The 24,115-nt window shown below is 39.2% G+C and overlaps 2 protein-coding genes across 5 annotated transcripts in view; one reads left to right on the top strand and one right to left on the bottom strand.

Moving 5' to 3' along the window:
- Positions 1-2,123, top strand: part of AVEN (apoptosis and caspase activation inhibitor) — a 104,459-nt gene extending 102,336 nt beyond the window's left edge. For all 4 annotated transcript variants that reach the window (XM_083745228.1, XM_083745230.1, XM_083745231.1 and 1 more), the window contains one exon: positions 1,654-2,123. In XM_083745228.1, coding sequence (XP_083601354.1) covers positions 1,654-1,772 — 119 coding nt within the window. In that variant the 3' untranslated portion in view covers positions 1,773-2,123. The remainder of the gene's footprint in view (positions 1-1,653) is intronic.
- Positions 2,124-2,184: 61 nt separating this feature from the next.
- RYR3 (ryanodine receptor 3) overlaps positions 2,185-24,115 on the bottom strand; it is a 265,043-nt gene continuing 243,112 nt past the window's right edge. The window contains exons 90-106 of the mRNA XM_083743873.1: positions 21,811-21,892; positions 20,117-21,438; positions 19,486-19,544; positions 17,035-17,206; positions 16,566-16,652; positions 15,544-15,741; positions 14,914-15,044; positions 13,499-13,541; positions 12,700-12,827; positions 11,842-11,902; positions 10,189-10,335; positions 8,056-8,190; positions 6,377-6,533; positions 5,667-5,731; positions 5,363-5,463; positions 4,145-4,196; positions 2,185-3,127 (exon numbers count right to left, since the gene is read on the bottom strand). Coding sequence (XP_083599999.1) covers positions 3,032-3,127; positions 4,145-4,196; positions 5,363-5,463; positions 5,667-5,731; positions 6,377-6,533; positions 8,056-8,190; positions 10,189-10,335; positions 11,842-11,902; positions 12,700-12,827; positions 13,499-13,541; positions 14,914-15,044; positions 15,544-15,741; positions 16,566-16,652; positions 17,035-17,206; positions 19,486-19,544; positions 20,117-21,438; positions 21,811-21,892 — 3,036 coding nt within the window. The 3' untranslated portion in view covers positions 2,185-3,031. The remainder of the gene's footprint in view (positions 3,128-4,144; positions 4,197-5,362; positions 5,464-5,666; positions 5,732-6,376; positions 6,534-8,055; positions 8,191-10,188; positions 10,336-11,841; positions 11,903-12,699; positions 12,828-13,498; positions 13,542-14,913; positions 15,045-15,543; positions 15,742-16,565; positions 16,653-17,034; positions 17,207-19,485; positions 19,545-20,116; positions 21,439-21,810; positions 21,893-24,115) is intronic.

Genomic DNA, 24,115 nt, shown 5'->3' with positions numbered 1-24,115 from the left:
GGTGATAGATACACTAGTGACCTTGGGCAGTCCAGCTTACCACTCATTCAGAGACTTCAGAGATCAAAGATGAGTTGGAAGAGTGGTCTGCCCTAGCAGCTCTCAGGTAGCAGTTGAAAGGCAATTGTAGCCAAGTCTCCACAAACACAAAGGTGACATGGGGCATGGCCAAAGTCCATCTGCAGCTCCTTTTTCACCCTCCAGGAGGGAATTACCTGAACCTAAAGATTCTGTGGCTTCACATTCCTTTTAACAGCTGTAGCTTTTGTGTGCATTTTAATTGTAAGCTGCTTTGGGTTTTGATATTAACTGAAAAGTGGGGTGTAAATGTAATAAAGAGGTTAGAAAGCAATAGTAAGCACTGAGGCAGAAGATGACTGTGGGTCTGTGTGAAGGGGCAGCACACTCCTATAGGTAAGCAAGGTAATCTCTCTTTCTGAGCTGAGAGCTTTATTATGGGGCATAAACAAAATGGATGTTTTAAAATAAAATTTGGATATTAAACATTTAAATTGGATATTTTTCTTAAATGTAAATACTGTTTTTCTCTTTAGAGATTAACTGCAGTGCTAATATGCTTGTATTAGGATTTATTTGTAAACTGAATTGATACAGTGAGTTCTGTGTAAAAACAATTAGATTGTTTCTCAGATATGAATATTTGTGTTCTCCCTTCCAAACATAGGCATTCAGTTTCACTGCTCTAATTTGCCCAGTAACTACCAGACAAACCATGGTTCAACCCATCAAGTGTGGGCTTTTTCTTTTCTTTTTTGCTTGATATCTTGCTTTTGTGGTGGTGACCATGGCAGAGTGAAGCAGAAAGGAGCAGCACTTAGATAGAAGAGGCAAAATGCATGTTATTTTTTCATATTTAACCTCTCAATGGGTCATGGCTGTTTCCCGTAAAAAATGAAACTTTACGGGAACATTTAAAGACAAAGTGTGCAAAACATAACCAGCATTACAAATTGATGCAAATCCTGTTTGTAAGAATGAAACAACAGTGTAAATAAACTAACACTTTAGTTGTAAATTAATAAAGGTTTGCACTTTGGTTAGGAAACCCTCCATACATCAAGGGTTTAACTGTGTTTGTATATTAAATAGTTCCGTTATTTTAAAAACCTTAATTCACGTCCCAATCTATTTTCTGTGTCATTTTCATCTATGTATCAGTCCTGTACCCATAGGTCAGTTCCTCAATTTTATTTTATTCTTTTGGAGGAGGAGATAGAGAGGGAATATTTTATAATTGTGAAGGCAGTAAGGAAACAAAGTCACCTTAAAACTCAAGCAGTACTTTGGTGGTAAATTTTCTTCCCAGTGCATACAGAGCCTGGAAAATACATGTTTTACAATTCTAGTGCCTCCTATTATTTCCCACTATCTCAGGAAATTGGGAGGTACAGCATATTGTTAGATGGATTCCCCTTTTTCAGCTATTACCTTTCTTCTTCTCCTGTCTTCTGGAAGATCCTGACTTGCAGGGGGCTTTTAAATCACCCAGCCTGTCTCCCTTTAGAAGCTGGATGATGGAGTCGGCTTCCTAACTGGCTCTCAGGTTTGCTGTTATTGGAGCTTGTCAGCATTTGCCTGCCTAGCCATCCCCAGACAAGTTAGTTACATTTTGTCCTGTTTTTATTTCTTCAGACCTTTTAGAACTGGATGGAACTGAACAAATTTGCTCAGCATCTCAACAGCAGGAAGCAACATCCAAAAATATTTCCGAAGAGGACCTTGAAGACTGGTTAGACAGCATGATCTCCTAAGGCTACATTTTGGTTGACACGCAAGTAAACTGAAAAATTGACATGACAGTAGCTGGTATAGAATAATTGCTTACAAGTATTTAATTAAGTAGCAACTTCACCTTGATTTTTAATTATACTATATGTTCAACTTTTGTTGTTTCTTAGTGTCAAATATGCTGGACACCTTGCAGAGAATTCTCTGTATTACACTGCCTGAAGAAATATGACATTCTCTTGAAATGCTTGTAAATTAAAAATGTCACACAGATGGTTTAAAATAATTCAGATAACAGCAGGACAATTTCGGTTTCTGCTGTAGAAGAACTTCTCGCTTAAAGCTGCAAAATAAACAGTGCTGGTGAATGCAAACTGTATGTTGTAGTTGTGGTGTGACTTTAGTTTGTTCATAAAAAAGTGACAAAAATTAAGATTGGTTTTGTAAATTCTTTATTGCAGTGGGCACGTTTTATTCAAAGGAAATATGCAAAAACATAGCAACTTAACTACTTAGTTGACCATAAAGCATTTTTATTTGACCTAAAATTTAATTGTGTAAGATCGTGAGACAGTATATTTTTTACCATCTGCATCTTATACGCTGATATTGGAACAAATATATGACTCACCTTCAAGTATTTCATACAGTAAGACAGGGAAGCAACACAACCAGTTAACAAAAATGTCAATCTAAAATGCCACCTAAAAAAAAACTTTTGCATAGCTATGTCTGCAAATATTTAAGGCACTTTAATTAGGATTTTATAGACAGTAAAATATTTGAAAGTTTTAAGCACTGAAGGATTCGAAACTTTCTTTCTGGATCTTAGTGGGGGAGTCGGAAATAAAGCTGCTTGAAATATTGTTAGGATCCTAATATGAGCCAGTAATTGAGGCCTTGTCATCTGACATTCAAGTTCTTAGGTTGCAGGTGTTGTGCATGTAACAAGCAATGCTGTAGCCCTTTCAACTAAACTATTTTTATTACCTAAGGAGTTGGGTTAATAACAAATAATAACTTGTGAACTAGAATACTGTAATTTGAAAGTTTAATTATATTTTTTTGTACTTCTCCAGTAAGAAAGCTGAAATCCAGACAATATAAGGCCTGGTTCTGCCAGGTGCAAAAAGCCCAGCTGGATCTTTGTAAAATTAAACTAGTTTTGTTGTATCGAAAGATTTAACATACATAATACTTATATTACACCATGAAATGGTAAGACTTTGATTTTTGTCTAAATCTTGTAAGTTTGAGTGCAAGTTGTTTCTTGGTTGATATTTTATCCAAGTTGATCTTCATACTGTTTACGAAAGCAGTCTCCAGCTGGGAAAAAATCCCAACATCTTTCTTGGTACATTTTCCATACGTAGGACTCCTGAAAGTATGAGAAAGATCTTTTTTCAAAAGATTCACAGCAGAGAATGTCTGTCTCGCTGAAACCACATATATACCAAAGTCAACATCAGTTTAATTCACATCTTTGTTAGTTATATTAAGCATCTGTTAAATCCTGTTTAATTTAGTGGTGTATGGCCGAGTCCAGTTGAGTGTCATTTATTTTGTAGCACACACATTCACTTGAATGCTGCATAAGTTCTGTAACTTTCATGTATGGGTTGCAATGGGTTGAAATTTGAAATGTTTGAAAAGTGTGCCAAATGCTCATTTGACAGAGCAGTCTTTAAAAGCTTTTCTGAGGTAAGGGCAAAATCAATATCAAGGGGTTTTGCTCATAGGATTTGTATTAACAGAGCATGTGTGCATATTTAAACATGTAAACATGAAAAATTATTGTAAATCATTGAGTTGGCTGAAAATGAGAACTCCCACAAGTTTGAATTTAAGCAAGTCCAAACCCTTCAATATTTGAAACTTGAGGTTTGGACACACACACCCCAGCCAGCCAAACCTTCTTTCCCAGCTGTCTCCTACCAAAATTTCAGGACAAAGATAGTCAAAAGCAGTATCTCGGGGGAAGCCCCAGGGAAATAGCTTCTATGTCCCTACCACAGAACCCCAATTCTAATCTCCCTCCCAGGATATTATTTAATATCATTATTGTTCAGTGACTCGTCCATCCTTTTTAAATTTACAAGCAGATATTTTTCTGCATATCTAGGAAGTCCTCCAACCGCATAGATATCAGGACAGCCTGATTTTCTGCTTTAGTAATAGACATAGCTCAAGTTCACTGTTAGTGGTAGTAATGAATGGTGTAATCAAGGGTGCCAGCTTGAATAAAATATTGGGTGGAGGGGAGCAAGCCCCGCCCAGCATAATCAATCACATGATGGTGCACACCCACACCATTTGAATGGCCCAGCCCCCTTAAATATTTTATTGGGGGGGAGCTCAGTCGCTAGGAGTTGGCTCCTATGAATATAATGCTTACCTGTCCAGTGTGCTCAGTTTCATCCTTATTAATGAGATACATCAGGAAGAACCTGGAACGAGAATATCAAACTACATATTGTGTTTTAAACTGTAGTGTAATGCTTCTGTTTCTCAAAAACAACAATAACAATGATTTCTATTTAGGGGGAAAGCAGTAGCAACAATATTTAATATATTTTTTCTGCTCTTTGAAAAAGTGCATAAATTATGCTGAATATTGTATATAGGTAAATGTAAATGTGTGCCTGCCAGTTCACAATCCAAAAAATGTTGACAAATGTACCCAGAAACAGACACAAAAGGAGGGGGGAAATTGTGGGTAGAAAATGAAACATTTGTTGGATGTTTCTCTTTTAAAAAAACCCCCCACAAAAAACAAATTTGTTTCACCTTCAGGGACTGTATTTCTCTTTCACAGTCTAAATAACCAGAACATGGATACAGATTAGTACAGAATCTCCATGTATAGAGATTCTGGCTGTTGCCTCACGGTGTGTTCTCCTTTCTGAAAACTGGCTCTTTAGAGTGCTACTTTTCCTTTCGTAGGTATTCTGTCTTTTGAATTACTGAAAATACCATATCTAATTTTATGCACATATGCCAATAAATTATCTTTGGAAATCCAAGGGGGGTGGGCAACAGGCCTTGAATTAGAAAACCAATCAAAACATCCTTTGATGTATTCTCACTGAAGAAGCTTCCACTCCTAAAGAAGTTGATCTTGCTACTTTCTGCAATATTTTATTTCTGGTTATGACTAATCATTCAAAGCAGCTTATAATTTTTTAAGAATAAGATCAAATACAGATAGGATAAGCCTTGGCTATTCATTACTTCATATTCAACTTCTTACTAATGATTATGATGATGCAGAATTATGTCCATGGTACTTTACAAAGCAAGGCTTTGACAGATCCCAATCTCTAAAGGGGCTTTAGCAGCAAGATTTACCATGGAGAAAATGTAAACAAAAAGCTCTAGCTGTTCACATAGTTTTCACCTGCACATGAATAATTTCCTGAGTCTTGGATCAGTAACCACAGTGCTGAGGAGACTGAATGAGTTTCAGAGATTGAGGTTGCAATCATACATGCACACACTTAGAATCTTGTACAAAGGCTTCAGAGTAGACATGCAATAGGTAATCCAGTAAGGCTAGTGCTAAAAGTTCATTAGAGGTTTGTATTTAACAAAGAAAGAATGTGCATATACTCACAGGTAGTTGGCCAAGTTGTGCTCTTGTAAAGTATGCATTTCAAATCCATGGGGGGTTGTGTCAAAATAGTCATTACCAATTCCACAAATAAAACATTTGGTCTAGAAATAAAACAGAAGGTTAAGCCATGATGAATTAGCCTAGATTCCTATCAGTAATTGGGTATAATATCTTACTGAAATAAAATTTACAAAAATATGCTCGTTTACTTCATCACTTTGAGGGTTTCTTTTTTCAAACGATCAAATGGTTGTATACATTTTATGAAATAGAGAAATGAATAAATAAAAACATTTATCAATACCTCCATATCTTCTTTCACCTGCTCTTGCTGGTCTCTTAATTCACCAAAGGCATCAATAATCAGACCTATTATTGAATGGAATGGAAGTAGTGTAGAGTAGCTCATGTTTTTATAAAAAAGAACATTTGCAGCATTTATACCCTTTAATATTTTAATTGAGGTGTTTAAAATACATGTCTTTTCAGTTAACTAATTGTCTTTCTTAAAGGACTGTAAAGGAATAAATGCCCAGTGTGTCTGTCAATACATTTGCATTTCTTTGCTTACACACTGGAAACAGGTTTGGACACTTTCCTTTTCTAAACTTACTCTTTAAGTAAAGGTAAAGGGACCCTGACCATTAGGTCCAGTCGCGGATGACTCTGGGGTTGTGGCGCTCATCTCGCTATATTGGCCGAGGGAGCCGGCATACAGCTTCCAGATCATGTGGCCAGCATGACTAAGCCGCTTCTGGCGAACCAGAGCAGCGCAAGAAAACGCCGTTTACCTTCCCGCCGGAGTGGTACCTCTTTATCTACTTGCACTTTGACATGCTTTCGAACTGCTAGGTTGGCAGGAGCAGGGATCGAGCAACGGGAGCTCACCCCGACGCGGGGATTCAAACTGCCAACCTTCTGATCGGCAACCACAGCACCACCCGCATCCCTAACTTACTCTTTACATATATTGAATATATGTAGCATGCCAATAGCACGTCACAGTCAACATACCTTGAATGATGGCCAGTAGGATGACAATGACAAAGAAGAAAAACGTGATATCAAAAACAATTCGATACATCTCGTAAGGGTCTCCTGCAGGGTCTTCAATTTCATCTCCAATGCCTCCACCTGCTCTTACACCCACATACATGTGGAAGAGGTAACACTGGAAAAAAGAATTTGTTACATTTCACGACAGAGAATCCAACTGCTTTGAATTATAAGAGTAAAAAGTACAATTTTTAAACAGCTATTGCATTTTATATCATTTTCTATAGCAGGCTTCCTCATCCTCGGCCCTCCAGATGTTCTGAGACTACAATTCCCAGCATCCCTGACCACTGGTCCTGCTAGCTAGCTAGGGATGATGGGAGTTGTAGGCCAAAAACATCTGGAGGCACAAGGTTGGGAAACACTGATCTAGAGAGCCGAGGTTGAGGAAGCCTGTTCTATATCAAGTGGGGAAGCTTTTCAGCCCAGTGAGCCAGATCCTTACCTTCCCAACTCACTCATGGGTCAGCTTTGACACTCACCAGTTAATCATCTGACATAATGACTTCAGGTGATTTACAGCTGCCAAAGTCCCCATCACATTGGTTCCCAAACAAATGAAAAAAACTAATCATTAGGTCCTCTGCTTTGCCTACTCTATGCTTGGGATTTAGGTAGCACTGAGTACAGGGCTGGCAAAGTTATTTTTCAGGTGCTTCCCAAATGCCCAACAATACCTGGTTCTCAGCCCCACACCTGGTGTCATAAATGGTGTAAGGTATTGGGGGGGGGGGGAGGAGAGAGACATGGGTTGCCCAAAATGACCGCACAGGCCAAATGGGGAGGCCTGGTTGGCTGGAGATTTCCCAAATATTTGGAATGGAATTAATCTGATGAAATCTAAAACACGTAATATTTTTGCAAAGGACAAAATCAACTACCATGCTTTCGCACAGCATTCATTCATTTCAATTGGTCTTGCTAAGGAAAACTTCCTAGTAGATAATGCCCCCCAAATAAGTTCTCATGTTCTCTGGTGGACAGTGAAGAACGTTTGAAATCCTTCATTCCTCCTCCTATGAGTTTGTAAACTGACTCTTCTATAGGGACGGTCCAACCTCTGAAAGACGGACTCCAGAAGTCTCAAAGAAGACACCAAGTTAGAAATGTTGCAAAAAATGTATATAATATAGCAATACAGCTGTGTTTAATTTTAAACAACAATAGTAAAGTGGCCTTGAAAATTATTTGAGCCTTACACACATTTTGGATATAATATCAAGAAACATCCAAACAAAACTTTCAAGTATATTGATTTCTCTTTAGGTTCTGAATACTAATCTCTATTCACTTTAAACTGGGCACTATAGGGCCATGGTTTTTATTATTAAAATGCCTGTATACATGATTTAAAATGACTGATTGGCTGATTAACATTCTACAGCCTTTTAAATATGTTTATGAGAAGGGGGGGGGGGGCTTGATTTGTTGTTTTTGTTTTAACTATTTATTTGTGCCTTGCATTTTTAGCTTGTAAGCCACCCTAAGATCTTGTGATGAAGGGTGGTACATAAATCTAATAGATAAATATTCACTTTGATGTGTTTTTTAATGTGTGTGTAAAAACATCCATATGTTTTTACCCACACAGTAACATTTCTGAGTTAAAATAATTCCCGTGATGTCCTGGTACTTACCGTCATCATGTCATCACATTTCATGTCTGGCTCATCTTCATCTTCGCTCTTGTTATAAAATTTGCGGAAGAAGTTGAATGCCACAACCGTGTAAAGGTATACCACTACAGCCAAGAGTCCAACAGTCAAAACAAGCTATCCAAAATAAAGTATCACATGAGGAAAAATAGCAATTAGGGATTAAAATCTCACTCAATAATATATATATGAACTAAAATTCCTAGTCAAAACAAAAAAAATTCCTTCCAGTAGCACCTTAAAGACCAACTAAGTCAGTTCTTGGTATGAGCTTTCGTGTGCATGCACACTTCTTCAGATACACTCAGATATCTGAAGAAGTGTGCATGCACACGAAAGCTCATACCAAGAACTGACTTAGTTGGTCTTTAAGGTGCTACTGGAAGGAATTTTTTTTGTTTTGACTATGGCAGACCAACACGGCTACCTATCTGTAACTAAAATTCCTAGACAATAAAGAATTAAAAAAACATGGAGAGAATCATTGTCACACAAAAACAATTGTTGTGTCAACACAATAATTTCTGTTTCCTAGATGAAACAACCTCCCTTTTCTGTGTGTTGTTCTGCAGATTCCCCTGAAGCCCCAGAACCGCTGATGTGGGGGGAGAGGGAGGAGATAGTTGTGCTAGCAGAAGTCCTTGCACAGGCTTCTGCTAATGGGGCCACTTTGTTGAATTTGGCCTATGATGCCCTAAAAATGTGACAAGAGTATTATGAATGCTGTATTTCATGAAAAAATATATTGAGACAAACAAGGCTTGAGGGTACAGACTGTAGTATTGCTACAGCCATTCCTCAGCCAGTTTTTATATGTGGTTCAAATTGCGTGTTGTGTACCTGTTTTCGTGGACTGAATCACCCCATCAGGCATTGTTTTTCATGACGATAACCATAGAAAGAGATGCTTGAGCACCCCACTGTTTGCCCCCCCCCAATGTTTTCTAAACATTCCTATCAAATTCACATAAAAGCCCAGAAATTTGCCTTGAACAGAGAAAACACAGGCAGTTGGCTAGCACTCCCAGTGCCCAGACAAGGCTGTCTATCTGCACTGCGTTCCTTTTAATAGGATGCCTATTTGAATGTGCATCTCCAACTAGAAGGGAATCATAAGGATTCACCTTTTGAAAACACAACTGGAAGTGGATCTGGACAAATGTTAGAATGGAAGACACTAAATCAAGTGAAAGGAATGTGGAATAGTGCTTGTTTTAAAAAGCAGATAAGGTTCACATATTGTACAGAGAAAACTGCCTGTTCCCCTGGAAACAGCATTAAACTATTGACATCTGTTTTTATATTTCGTGTGTGCATGCAATCATACATAATCTCTCTCACACAATTATGAAAATTATGAAAAAGAAAATTGTTCAACCTAACATACCATACCACCATTCTGAAATTAAGATATAAAACATATGACATGTAGCCATGCATGATGAATCTGTCGTTGGACTGTAGAATGTAAATATCTGAATGTTCCCTCTGGGATGGGGGAAGAACGCTTCAAGTGTATTCAAAGGCAGCATATTATTATTATTATTATTATTATTATTATTTATACCCTGCCCATCTAGCTGGGTTTCCCCAGCCACTCCAGCATGTAAGAGGTGGCTAAGCCATAACATTCTCTCCAGCCTTCTAGATTTTTTCTTTTTACAGGGAGTTTTTTAAAAATAGAGGGAATCATTCAAATTGTTGATTGGTTTGTCTCATCTGCAGTCTGAATGGTATAATACACTCAGAGATGCATCCCATGAGGTTGTTAATTATGTAATTATGTATCACATTCCTCAAACTTGACCGTTGTGCACTTCTACATTATTCGCAGCAACTCTGTTTTTAATGATGTATTTGAAGACAATACTAATGTTTTCAGTTGTTCCATATACTAATTGTATTCCAGCATTAGTATTATTTCTCAGTAGAGGAGGGATGGGGATCCTTTGGCCCTCCAGACGTTGCCGAATTAAGTTTCCATTGGCTTAGCCAACAGGGCTAATGACAAGGAGGGTGGAAGTTGCAGTTCAGCATCGTCTGGTGGGCTAGAGGTTCCCCACCCCAGCAGGAGAATAATTCATTTTAAAAGAAATGATGTTGCCAGTAACTCACCTGTTTGCCATTGTGGGTTACAGAAGACAGGATGGTACGCAGAGTCTTAAAACCCATAGCAATATCAAGCAAGTGGGCAGCAAAGAAGAAGTTGTTGTAATGACCAAGAATTGACATGGTTGTGTACCAAGCTAAGTACAAGAAGGACTAAAGAAAACGTTAAATGTCAGCAACTGCTGCTACTCTCATTTTTCAAGTATTGTGCTTTATTATTATTATTAAAATTATTTATAAAATGCTTTTCTACCATGGCAGTCAGTTCTATACAAGAGCAACACACAAAGATACAACACAGGGGCTAAAAGCTTGTCTGAAGAAGAATCCTAATTCTCCCTGGGTCAATTATTTTAAGCTGCTTGTGGCTCGCAGTTCTAGGAGACCTGAGCGCTACATCCATAATTTGATTTTTAGTATCCTAATTATCAAGAGATGCAGTAGCAGAATACATTCTACCAGTGGCACTTTTGTATGAACTGATGAGAAAAAGCTAACAGAAAACATGGTTCAAGAGATTGTGTGCAACACCTTGCACGTGCAGAAGCACACCTCTGAATTTTAGTTCAGTTTTCTCATGTAGGGATCTAAGAAATCAGAAAATGTCATTTTGCATGCTGAAGGACGTGGCTCTAACCCAATCTTGATCGAACCCAATACTTTAAATATCTTTATTACACTTCTTCTGCAAAGCCACCATTATTAATCAGCTCCATAGTAAGTAAATTCTTATGAGATCCTCAGATCTCACATGTTTCAGTTGTTGCTTCCTTGAATGGTGACAAACTAACTGACACCTCAGGATGAGAACAACCAAACTATGAAAACAAAATGGCAGAAGTTCTTGGTTTAAAGTAAACAGGGAGTGAATAATTTTAAAGTTAATATAGGGCTGCTTAACATAACCAAATGATTCCAAAGTAAAAAACAAAAGTTCAAGAAAATGTACCAGACAAGACATTCTTTAAAAAGAATGTATCTGCTCAACAGAAAAATAACATGAAACAAATTTGCAAAAAATCTGAAACAGATTGTTCATTAGTAACATTGCCTTTAAACATGTCATGTCTTAATATTGCTCCAATAAATACCGCTGTCAGTAGTAATACAGTGGTACCTCGGTTTTCAAACGTAATCCATTCCGGAAGACCATTCCGACTTCCGAAACGTTGGAGATAATGTTTTCACTGCCAAATCCAAAGCCTCCACTTTGTCCTTTTAGTCCTTGAAGGTTTCCATTTCGTTTTGATACAATTGAGCATCTTTTCCTCCTTAGTTCCTTCAATGCAAGCTTCCGTGTCTGTTCCTGGCTGACTGCCCTTCTAACTCTGATTGCTGCTTCACGACTGCCGCTGGATGAAGCTCCTTCTCAGCCTCTATTGAGGCCTCCTTTTCTATCACTATTTTCTCCCTTTGCATGATTTATACAAAGGCTTCCTATATGCTGATGATAACCAGCTGAACCATTCTATCCCAGACCTCTCCACCTTCTGTCTAATCCATCATCTGCACCTGATACGTCCATTTGGATGCCTCATCAAATGTCAAGAAAGGACACACGAGTGCAAGGTTTGTTCCCTATCTAGTCCATCCCTGTGTAAGCCAACAATGAGAATAATGAAGCAGAAGAATTTTTCCACATTCATACAGTATACTTACATTATCAGTGAAAACAACACCAAGCTTCCAGATATGGTATTTGGCATCAATAGAACTTAACCTAATAGAGAAATAATATTAAATTAATCAGTGGTATAATCATTATTTTATCAACATATACATTTCTCTCACATTGATTGTTTTAGGGGGGTTTTCAGCAGCGATATGCGCTGAAATATTCTAGGGAATTTATGGAGGTGTATTGGGGATAATTTTCTTTACAGCTCCAAACATGATCCAACTTTATCACCTACTTTTAAGTATTTAAAATAGGGTGCAGCACTACTGATCTACTGCAGTGTCATGAAACAGTGAGGCTGTTGTGCTGAGCTAGCCCACAACACTGAAAGGTAAGTCAGCGTTTATACACAGAAAACAAATCAGTGTAGCTAAATATGATGTTGGTTCAGCACACAATTTCCTCAAGCAGGCTTGACTCACCTGTGCAACATCCCAACAGCATTTTAACTACTCCAGGGCCATTTCAAGTAAAGGACTCTGCACCCCCTGTATGGCACTATAGTTTTAAATAACAAAATTGCTATTGGCAGGCTGTCTTGCTAAAAAACTGGATGGCGCATCGGCACAAGCCATTCTGCACTACCACAATTTCATGTCATACACCCATCCACATCTGATCAGGGTGTCAAGATTTCTTTAGCTGATGAAAAATCTCTTGATTTTGTTATTGTACCCTTTTAAAATAGGAATTAAACACTTCCAACAACGTTCGTCACGCTGATTTGCTTTATCTAGCTCCATCACCAGCCTGGCCAAACTTTATAAATAAATAAAGGGACTCCTGAATTTGCTTTGCCTCTAATCTACTATGGCTTTAGTTTAAAGATCCCACCGTACCACAAAACAAGGGATGCCTCCTCTAGTTCAGTATGTTCCACTGGGCTGAAATCCAGAGCATTTTTGTCCAGACCCAGGAGTTCTGCAATGCGTTCTGCTCCATATAAATCACCATACTTGTTGATTACCTTCGAGGGGAAAGATACGAGGTATCATCAACTTTAATTCAATCAGTATTTGTCAGGAGTTTTAACAACTTAGGTTGATACTCTTAAAACAATGACAGTTGGCAGGAGGAGTGGAGGCATTCAAAAATAGAAGCATAAAAAGTAATCAGAAAGCATTTTTATTATGTAAATTAATTAAATGCGAGTTATTTTCTATTCTAGGGTTATACATGCTTGACAAAGCAATACTTGCAAATAAGAGCTGAAAATATCACTAATACATCATCATAGATGGCTATTCCTAATATGATTTAAGGGACATTCCCTCCAAATCACCGAGAGGAGCAGGTTGAGGAGACAAAGATGTCTGCAAATGAGACATGAAGGCTGGCAACATCAGCCCTGCCATGTTGCGGATGACTGTTGCAGTGCCTGGAGACAGTCAGGTCATATATCTACAACAAGGACCGGGGCGGGGGGACTGCTGGGAGGAGCAGAGAGAGAAGAAATGCCATGGTATACCTGGAGCCCAAGCTCACTTCATTGTTGCTAATATTCTGTAATAAAACTGTGGCCTTTTATTCCCAATTTATGCTTATTCCTTACACATAATGCAACAACAAACATGCTTAATTTGACATATCTGGTTATTTTTAATAGCATGACTCTTGACATATATTTAAAGAACTTACCTTTCGTTTTACAAACTTGTCCCAATAATTGTTAGGAAAATATCTGCATAGATACATAAATAAGAATTTCAAATTAGTTAACAAAAGAACACAAAAGGACTTTAATTACATTTGTATTTTATTGCTATAGGTTGCGTTAGGAAGATGGCATTATTTTCTGATCTATTGGTAGAATTTTGCCTCATAGTGATTGCCCCCCCCCCCCCGTGATTGCCTATAATTTATAAATTTCTGTTCAGTAAGTGATACTGGTGCTTACGAATCCATAATTACGGATTTTACAGATTTTCTCCAGCTCCTGCCAGGTGTGAAAGAAAATGATGTAGCTCCTTTCTGCAGCGTACATATTAACCTTTTAAAGCATTCTTTTCTTTACATTTGTCTAGATTTTATTTTTATCATAGGTTCATTGCCAAGTATAAAATAGATGTCTGAAAGAAAATACAACTAAAAATACCATTTCTGTTAATTTTTTCCTAAACATGATACTAGCAACTGTATTTATCAGTCACCACCTCCAACAATGTGAGGGAGGCGGGTGGCGCTGTGGGTTAAACCACAGGGCCTAGGGCTTTCCGATCAGAAGGTTGGCAGTTTGAATCCCTGCGACGGGGTGAGCTCCCATTGCTTGGCCCCTGCTCCTGCCAACCTAGCAGCTCTGGTTATCTCCTGCTTGGACTACTGCAATGCGCTCTACATGGGGCTACCTTTGAAGCCGACTCGGAAACAACTAATCCAGAATGTGGCTGCTAGACTGATGACCAAGAGCAACTGCAGGGACCACATAACGCCGGCCCTAAAAGATTTACAGTATGCTTCCGAGCACAATTCAAGGTGTTGGTGATGACCTTTAAAGCCCTAAACAGCCTCGACCCTGTATACCTGAAGAAGCATCTCCACCCTCATCGTTCTGCCCGGACACTGAGGTCCAGCGCTGAGGGCCTTCTGGTGGTTCCCTCACTGCGAGAAGCAAAGCTACAGGGAACCAGGCAGAGGGCCTTCTCAGTAGTGGCACCCACCCTGTGGAACACCCTCCCATCAGATGTCAAAGAGATAAACAACTGCACAACTTTCTGAAGACATCTGAAGGCAGCCCTTATCGGGAAGTTTTCAGTGTCTGACATTTGCTGTGTTTGCATTATGTTGAAAGCCATCTAGAGCGGCTGGGGCAACGATGATGATGATGATGATGATAATGATATGGGAAGTAATGTCACCCTTCTTTCCTATGTAGCCTCCCCATTGCATACATTATCAAGTAGCATGGGAAGCAGGCATGGTGAAAAGTAACCATAGTGCCAAAGTAAAACAGGAATGTGGCGTAACTGCAAAAACTACAAGCAGCTTGTGTTGGCCTTCTTTAGCTGAACTTCTGATCAAGAAGCAGGAGCAAGGTTGTACTCCATGTTACTTACGGCGTATTTATGACGAGGCGATCCCACTGTCCTTTAATGTCATCTTCGGAGGGTTGTTCGGTAATATACAGACCATCAAATTCCAGCTTCCTTGCAATGTCCTTCTCCCGTTTGAATACAACCAGAGGAACCTATTGCAAAAATAATTATTTGGAAGCTCCAAAGGAAGCTGAAAGTTTAGAAATGTCTTGAAAATAGTTTGGAATATTGCATTTTACAGTGTTCCTGAACTGTACAATTGGAAACTATCTTCTTTATCTACTGATTATGGGAATTGTGAAGAATTTAAGAAGATCCAGAAATTGTGAAGAATTTAAGAATATATATGTGTGTGTGTGTGTGTGTGTGTGTGTGTGTGTGTCTTGTTGTAGGATCCAGAGAACAATCAGTAAATAGAGCTGAGATCTATCAAATGTATATTCTATCTTACCATACACAGGACACAAAAGAGCTAAGAACACAAAAATACGTAATAAAATAACAACAATAAGGTATCATTGAAGTATGTAAATTAAAACAAAAAAGCATTCAGTAGCACCAATAAGAGAATGGCAATTGGAAATGAGCAATGGAAAAACCGTAATATGAAGAGGCTTTTATTACTGGATAATTTAGGGTGAAATTACTAACCTTTAAACAATAGTATCCAATAACACATACAAAAGAGATGATTGTATGGATAACAGCTAGAGCCCTAAGTGTTGGTGCCATGTAGCCTGTACTCTCTTGTAAAACAAAGAAGACTACTCCATCTTCATCTTCCTCCTCCTCTAAAGAATGCCACAGATCTGAATCTTCTTCCATTTCTTCAAATGGCTCTTCTGTCACCTGAAATTGATACACAAACAAGGAGTGAGGGTATACACAATATATATAGATATATATTTTAAAAGGACATATGGTAGAATTTTTCCAGCATTTTTTCCATATCTTTTATTAAAGTTATGGTCTAATATTTTGAATTATAGTGACGTTATCACATTGCAGTTTGCTTGGCCACAGCTCCTGCACAATATTTCTCAGGCCCACTGAAATGTGATTTTTCCATGCACATTTCTTCAACCACCCAGGGGAAATGTTGTGTAGCCGCAGCTGAATCAGGAAAACATGTTTAGGGCAGAGGTACTATATAAGCAATGACGTTTTACTCAGAGTAAATCCATTAAAATTAATCAACATGACTAAGTTAGGGCCATTAATTTCAGTGGGTATACTCTGAGTAATGCTTAGTTGAATAGCACCTCATGTATTGAGGGGGTGGAGAAAGAGAATTTAAGTTCATCACCATCATAATTTATTATTTGTACCCCGCCCAGCCACTCTGGGCGGCTTCCAACAGATTAAACACAGAATAAAACATCTCTGTATGTTAAACACTGCCATGTATTATGCTGATGCTGGTGTAGTGTTGTGCAGTGGTTAAGAAACTGATCTATGACTCTCAAGTCACCAATTCAAATTCATCTCTTCCATGAAATCAAATAATAATAATTTCACCCTTAATTGGATTAATACATTTTATACTGGCAGCATTTATTTGATGATTAGTTGAGTCTGCTGACTTTAATAGTAGTCTAAATTTTCACCACAGCATAGCAAATGTCACTGTGAAAAATGAAGGCGTCTTGCCAGAACTGATACAATTAAATTACCTTGTAGAAAAGCAGGATAAAGTTGATGGCGAATGCAACAAAAAGTGCAAGAAATCTTAAATTGTAGAAATTTCGGGCCAAAAAGTGCTGAAAATGCAAAGAATGTTATTAGTTCCTAAAACAAGAATCAGAACTGAAAAGGAAGAAAACAAATTAATAAAGGAGATCAAAAAAAAAAATGCTTTACATCATCATTATATATCAATTATGTTCCATTTCATACTTTCTTTTCCAAGTGTTGTCTCTTTATTAAAAACCTTCATAATGCACCAACATATATTACTTATCCTGCAAAGTTGTGAAAAATGCTGTAATAATAATATAATATAATATAATATAATATAATATAATATAATATAATATAATATAATATAATATAATATAATATAATATAATATAATATAATATAAATATAATGCTATTTTCTAATATAATCATTGGCCAAAAGTAAGAAAGAAGGTCAACATACCAGCATTCTTGTCTGATAAACTTCCAATACTTTAAAAAAGTTGGCCATAACTGCATCAGGTTTCTCAATTTTTTGCCCACGCCTTCGTTTCCGTTTTCTAGGTTCTTCTAGTTCCATATGTTCAGAATACATATCATCCTTGATTTTATCTTGTTTCTCACCATCCTCCATGCTATAGAATATGAGAACAATTATTAACGAACAGCCACGTTTTCTGCACTGCTCACAAATAAGATCCTGACAATTATTTCTGGCCCAACTGGCAAATGAGTTTCAATGTAAGATGGGGCAAAATATCCTAAATGCACTTAAACATATAGTGAACAAACCACCACTTCCCAAAATATATAGCAGATACAGTGCATGTTATGGAGACAATGGATAGAGAAATGTTTTTCTCCATCACCCCTAGAACTCAGGGTCATCCACTGAAATTCTTTCATGGGAGATTCAGGACAGACAAGAAAAAAAACACTATTTCACACCATGTATTTTTAATTTAAGGAATTTGTTACAACCGTATTAGATGGCTTTCAAAGGTCAATAATTGGTAATGGTTGCCATTTTATTCTCTGTACAACAGAGAATAATAATCAGATATTTGCCTTTTAGGTAAAGGTAAAGGTACCCCAGGCCGTTAGGTCCAGTTGCGGATGACTCTGGGGTTGCGCGCTCATCTCGCTCTATAGGCCAAGGGAGTTGGCGTTGGTCTGCAGACAGCTTCCAGGTCATATGGCCAGCATGGCTAAGCCGCTTCTGGCAAACCAAAGCAGCGCATGGAAACGTCCCGCTGGAGCGGTACCTTCCCGCTGGAGTGGTACCTATTTGTCTACTTGCACTTGACGTGCTCTCAAACTGCTAGGTTGGCAGGAGCAGAGAACGAGCAATGGGAGCTCACCCCACCACGGGGATTCAAACCGATGACCTTCTGATTGGCAAGCCCTAGGCCTTTTAGTACACTGCTAAACCCTGTTATTGGCTCTGTAATTCTAGAGGTTACAGGAGAATAAGATTATAAGGGGAAAATAAAACTGTGAGTCCAGCAAGAGGGGAAATTTCATTTTTATAGAACTGTGAAAACAAATAGTAACAATGAAGAGAGAGAGAGAGAGAGAGAGAGAGAGAGAGAGAGAGAGAGAGAATATATCAGTTTCTTTAACTTGGGTACAAACTGATCAGCTCTTATCACCTCCTTGCTTCTAAACATTGGCATTAATTACATGCAAGCATGGCACTGAAAACTACAATAGTCAAGAGGATTCTAATGCTTCCTCCCTGATGTTTAATCCTTTTGTTTTAACTTTAGAGCTTTGAGGAGGCTTTTAAAACTAAATTGCTTTAACATACTGTTCAAGAACTGCTAGACACATCAATTCAAAGTGGAACTTGTGCTTGAGGTCTGCCTGAAGCTCATTCACCTCGGCACACAGGAACATTAAAAAGTACATTTGTACCTACCTGAAAGGTAGTTTTCAGTTTCTTAGTGAAAGGTCAGCCAAATGGGTTGATGGCATCACCAAGTGGTCAAAAGGCAGGCAGGAACCTTTTGGGAGGCAGAACTCTGAGCATGCATCCAGTCTGCAGGCTTACCAAGCCTGACAGCCAGGAGTGCAAGGATAGAAGCAGTGGCGCGGCATATGCCCGCGCTGCCCAGGGTGGGCACACTCTTGAGGGGGGCGTGCCCTCCCAGGTGCGGGATAGCCGCTCGGGCACCGCCTGCCTGCAACTCCCAAGCCCCCCCAAGCTGTCAAAACAAAGGGGAAGGGGGAAACGCCACCAGAAAAGCGATGCAGCTCCCCCCTTACCCCAACAGCTCGGGGTAGGCTTGGGAGTCGTGGGCAGGTGGGTGGCGCACCTCAGTGAGGGCACCCAGGGCAGTCCGCCCCACCCCACCCCTTCCTACACCCCTGGATATAAGTAAGAACCATGCTACCTCCCAGTGTCAATAATAACAAGAATCCTACAGCCAAACCAACTGTGGAAAACTACATTTCAGGTAAATACAATTATACTTTCCCCCATTTGTGGTGAAAGGTCGGCAAAGTAGGGTGTACAGCAGCTGAACTCTCTAGGGAGGGAGTGTAGCTGCACGAAGGTATGGTGGGAGGTCCTGCCCACTGCCACATCCCATGATGCACAGGCAGCCAGGTGAAGGTACTGGGCGCTGTCCAAGCAGCTGTCCTGCAGATTTCCCGTAGAGGAGCACAAGATGAAAATGCAGCATTGGCTGTTGCAGCTCTTATGGAATAAGCCATGATGTGCACAGGGAAAGGAAACTGCTGCATCTTGACCAAATGCAGGAGCAGAACTGCATGCTGGGAGTCTTACCTCCCAAAAGGTTGCTGCCTGCCTTTTGATCACTAGGTGGAGTCATCAACCCACTCTGCTGACCTTTCACTGGAAATGGGGAAACAGTCATTCCCAAGAACGTAAGAGCTAAAAATAACTTACTCAGCCTTCTCAGATTCTGTTCTTGTTTCCGATTCATCATCTTTTGCAATTTCAGGTGTCTGAAAAATGTTGAAAGTACTTTGAATTTGGATATGATAGAGAATTAAGCATGCCCAATTTCAAAAGCTTAAAATAACACTGTGAACTCAAAAAGTTTATAGTAAACTAGGATAAAGTAAAGATAAAAAGTTAAAGGACCCCTGGATGGTTAAGTCTAGTCAAAGGCGACTATGGGGTGTAGCACTTATCTCTGCTTTCAGGCCAAGGGAGTTGGCGTTTGTCCACAGACAGCTTTCCGGGTCATGTGGCCTGCAGGACTAAACAGCTTCTGGCGCAACAGAACACTGTGACGGAAGCCAGAGCGCACAGAAAGCCATTTACCTCCCCCTTTGCAGCAGTACCTTTTTATCTACTTGCACTGCTACACTTTCAAACTGCTAGGTCGGCAGGTAATCTAGGATACACTATGGGCATCAGGAGGACCCTACACTGCTGTCTGGAAAGCACCAGGAGCTTGAAGAACTTTGAGTCTCTGTGGTTTAGGTTTCTGCAGAGAATAAAGTCTATTCTCACAATCAACCAGTTAGGAAGCATATTGAATTAAATAAGATATAATCCACTTATTGTTTACCTGTGCTTTTTTCTTCTTGCGAACTGCACTTTCCAAAGAAGGAGGGGTATCTGATCCAATGATATCAGCGATATCCCCTAGGCCAACAGCATGACCATGCTTTGATCCGCTCTCTTTCTTCGTATGAATGCCAAAAATATCTGACAAGATGTCAGTTTCTCCCTTCTCATTTTTAACAAACTGCACAATTTCAGCTGTAATGCCATGTTCTGTAACTTCAACTTTTTCTGCTTCAAGGACATCATCGTGAATTCCAAACTGTGTTGGGTCAGGCATGTCTCCTAAAATTTTAGTAACTCTAATGTTTTTGGCTCCTTCTATTAGGCCACCCCCAAACACAGTATTCCAAAGAATCTGAAAAATACTGCACAGTATGGTGAGAAACATTTGGAAGAATCCTACAAAGAGCATCCAGAGAAAGGAAAAGGATACTTTAACCAATTCTTTTACAGTCATCTTTCTCACTTTTCTGTACTGTTTTCTTAAGTTTTTCAGTCTTATCATTTTAAAAACAGTGGCAGCATTTTTCTTTATTGCAACGCATGCCATAGCAAAAGCTGAAGCTGATTCAAGGGACTGCTCTCCTTTCTCATCTTCTCCAATTTCCCTCACATAGCAAGGCTCATCTTCCTCCTCCTCAGGTCTGTCAACTATATCCGATTCAGATATCTGAGATGCCAACTGCATTTCAAAAATCGTGTCCTCGCAAAAGTTTACAAAAAGCTCCATCTTCTCTTGTTCCCCACCTTCATTTACAACATCGAAAATAAACTGCCTTTTTGATTCTTTCACTTGAGGCTTTTCCCACTGTGTCCTACTGGATTCACTGATCTCAAAATAAACCCGCTCTATCTTCTTGGCACCACCCATTATCTCAATGCGCCCAAGGTAAGGTTCAAAATAGTTAAGGACACATTCTGCTGGATCTAATAGAGTCTGAAGCCTCGAATCATTTGGCATGTGTTCTGATAGGTTTGTTAAGAGGACAGCCACATTAAATCCAATATCTTTCGCCGGCTCGTGAAATCTTTCAACAAAATCGGCATAGTTAAACATGTCGTTTTCATCCGTTTCTGCACAGGACAGCAGGAACTCAATCTCTGATTGCGTATATTGCTTTTGACCTTCCATGGCTTTCTGGAATTCCTTCTTGGAAATTATGCCTTTACTTTCTGGGTCATACTCTTTGAAAGCTTCTGAGCTCGTTAGATCCTTCAACTTGAGAAACATGTCAAAGAACTTCAATATCATTTCTACATTGCTAGATGATTCAACCAGAGTGTCCACCATCTGTTTCCCGATAGTGCCATTTACAACATTACCTACATTGTGAGTTTAAAAATCGTTACTTAGTTTTTATATAAACATACATTGAAAATATATTTCTTATACATCCTTAGAAATGTGGAGAAAGTGTTTTCATGCTTATTATAAGTTTGTTTTAAATGTACCCTTGGTTGAGAACTACTGTTCAATATTATTGCACAACTAAATTTATGCCCATCTCTTATTTAGAATTATCTGTGGTGGTGGTCTATGGCTTTAGACAATAAAATTTCATTCCTTCATCCAAATTACCAAGTAGAATTATTGTGATGGTCTGAATATGAATTAAATTAAGGATAAACTCTACGTATTAAAAATGATGTTGATGTTTGAATTGCATAGCAATAACTTTTTAAAAAAGATTCAACCTTCAAGTAGTGACAAGAGCATCACCACCATATCCTTCAGAAGATCTAGTAGCTCCTTCAGCAACTCAATCTGACTCGAATCCTAGAGTACAAATAGAATAAACAATAAAATAAATAACTCTAAAGACAATATTCACAATCTAGCAAATGGAAGCCTTATGTGAGTCTGGCTCTGTGCTCAACAGTGGCCAACAGGTTTAAGAGGATATTCAAAACAGTACATTGGAAGCTGACTATTCTGGTATGGATATATGACTAGCAATTCTGCAGTATCCCAGACAAAGATCTGTCACATCACCTGTTACCTACTACTTTTAACTCGAGATTCCAGGGACTGAACTTGGAACCATCAGCATGCAAAGCTACTTTGGGAGCCAAGAGGAAGAGCAGAAATGAATTTATAAATAAACATATGTTCTATCACTGTGGTATGGTACCACTTGAAGGACACCTAGAATGAACACAAATATCACAATGATTCACAGTGTGGGATCTGAGAGATCTCACTAGTGAATGTTTGCTCATGGAACTTTCCTCTCATAGAAGAAGAGCTATTCCTCCCCACCATCCTATATCCTCTGAAAGTCTGTTTCAGAAGTCTGGAGGTTGCAGGCAGGAGGAGAAATCATGGCCCCTCTGTTTCTTGAGCAGTCATCTCTGCTTGATTGCCTAAAAAGCCACCTAAAAGAAAATCATTACTTCTCCAAGGTTATGAACAGCATATTCCCTCAGATCATGTTGCTGCCACAAATATAAATATGCAAGGTAATATGGACATTTACAGATGGGTGATATCATGCATATTTTAGGTAAATTAATTTGAGTTCTGGAGGAGTGACTCCAAAGAAAGTGTGCAAATGCCTGCAACCTTAGAATGTAGACTTAGAATGTATACTTGATCCGTTGATGCATGTATATATACCATTTTGCATCTTGTGAGGGTGCAGAATTCCAGAACTGAGCAGCGGTCCAGCACCCACAAATTCAGTGATATGTACAGCAGAAAGCAATGATCCCATAGAGCCTGCTACTTCCAAAGAGTGCCATTGTGATCATGGATCAAAGTCCTTCCAAATAAATTGTAACTTACATTGTTCTAATCAACACACATTTGCATGAGAAAAAATATATATAATTATCCATGTATTTATACTTTATTTGTTATTATAATCTGATGTATTTGTCAGCCACCCCCATCCCCATATCTAAGAACAAACTACAATATATGGCATGTAGATGAAATGGGTAGAATTAATAAAGGACACAAGGGAGGCAGCATGGAATAAGCTAAAGGGGGATAACTTGGCAACAGTGCCTGGTCGTGTAAGTGTAGGGCATGTTGTGGCTTGTGGACATGTATCAATGTGAAATTATATACAGATTTATAAAAATTTTAGTATCTGCATGAGATAAGTGGGGCCTACATCAAAATGTTTTGAGAATTAATGAGTTTAATGTCTCATATTCTAAGTCTCTTGCTTCCCTTCCCCTATTAGTCATTCCTCTTCATTTCCCCCTGCTAAGTCTCCCATTTAAGAACACTTTTGGGAGGATTGGTGCCAAATCCAGTGTATGGAGGAGGGGGAATGGTGGGAAAGGTCAAGGAAGGAGTGTGTGGCCCTGGTACTCATTCCCAGTTTCGCAAGCCATGTTTCTTAAGCTTTGGGTGGATTCTTAAATTGGCCAATAGAAATTAAGCTTAACACTGACGCAACACAATAAACAGGAGCGGCTCTCCCAGTAGGGCAGAGCCTTAGCATTAGCTTTCCAGCATTACCATGATAGGAAGGGCAAGGGAGTGGCAAGGCTGTGGGGCTGTGCTACACTGGAGTGTACTCTGGTGCATCTGCACAGTCCCAAGTTTGCCACCACATTACCCCTCCCCTCCCTGGTAAATGGCACCAGTGGCGCTGCCTGGAGGCTATTGCTACATCTTCACCCCGCTAGACAAGCCACTCCTGACAACGTAGCTCCAATAAAGCTTTAAGAATCTAATGCCAAGAATGTGACTTTGAATAACAACATCAACTATGTTACAAGTTAATGTCCTTAAATTACACAGCTCATGCCTTGATTGATTGAGATCTAGATCTAGATATATTCTGCAAAGATGTCCCATTCTTTATCAAATTAATTTCGTGAGCCGCTTTTAGGTTTTATTACAAAGCCTTTCCTCCTCCCAGGAGGGGAGGGGTTGTGATCGGGAGATGATTCCCTCGTCATGCAGGGGGCGCTCCGCCCCCTGTTTCAACTCCAGAGCTGGCGCCACGCCCCTCCCCAGTTGGGCACCCAATAGGGAAGCTCG

Source organism: Podarcis gaigeae (genome assembly GCF_964106915.1).
Source record: "Podarcis gaigeae genome assembly, chromosome: 1".
Taxonomy (NCBI): domain Eukaryota; kingdom Metazoa; phylum Chordata; class Lepidosauria; order Squamata; family Lacertidae; genus Podarcis; species Podarcis gaigeae.
This window is presented reverse-complemented; position numbering and strand designations above follow the sequence as displayed.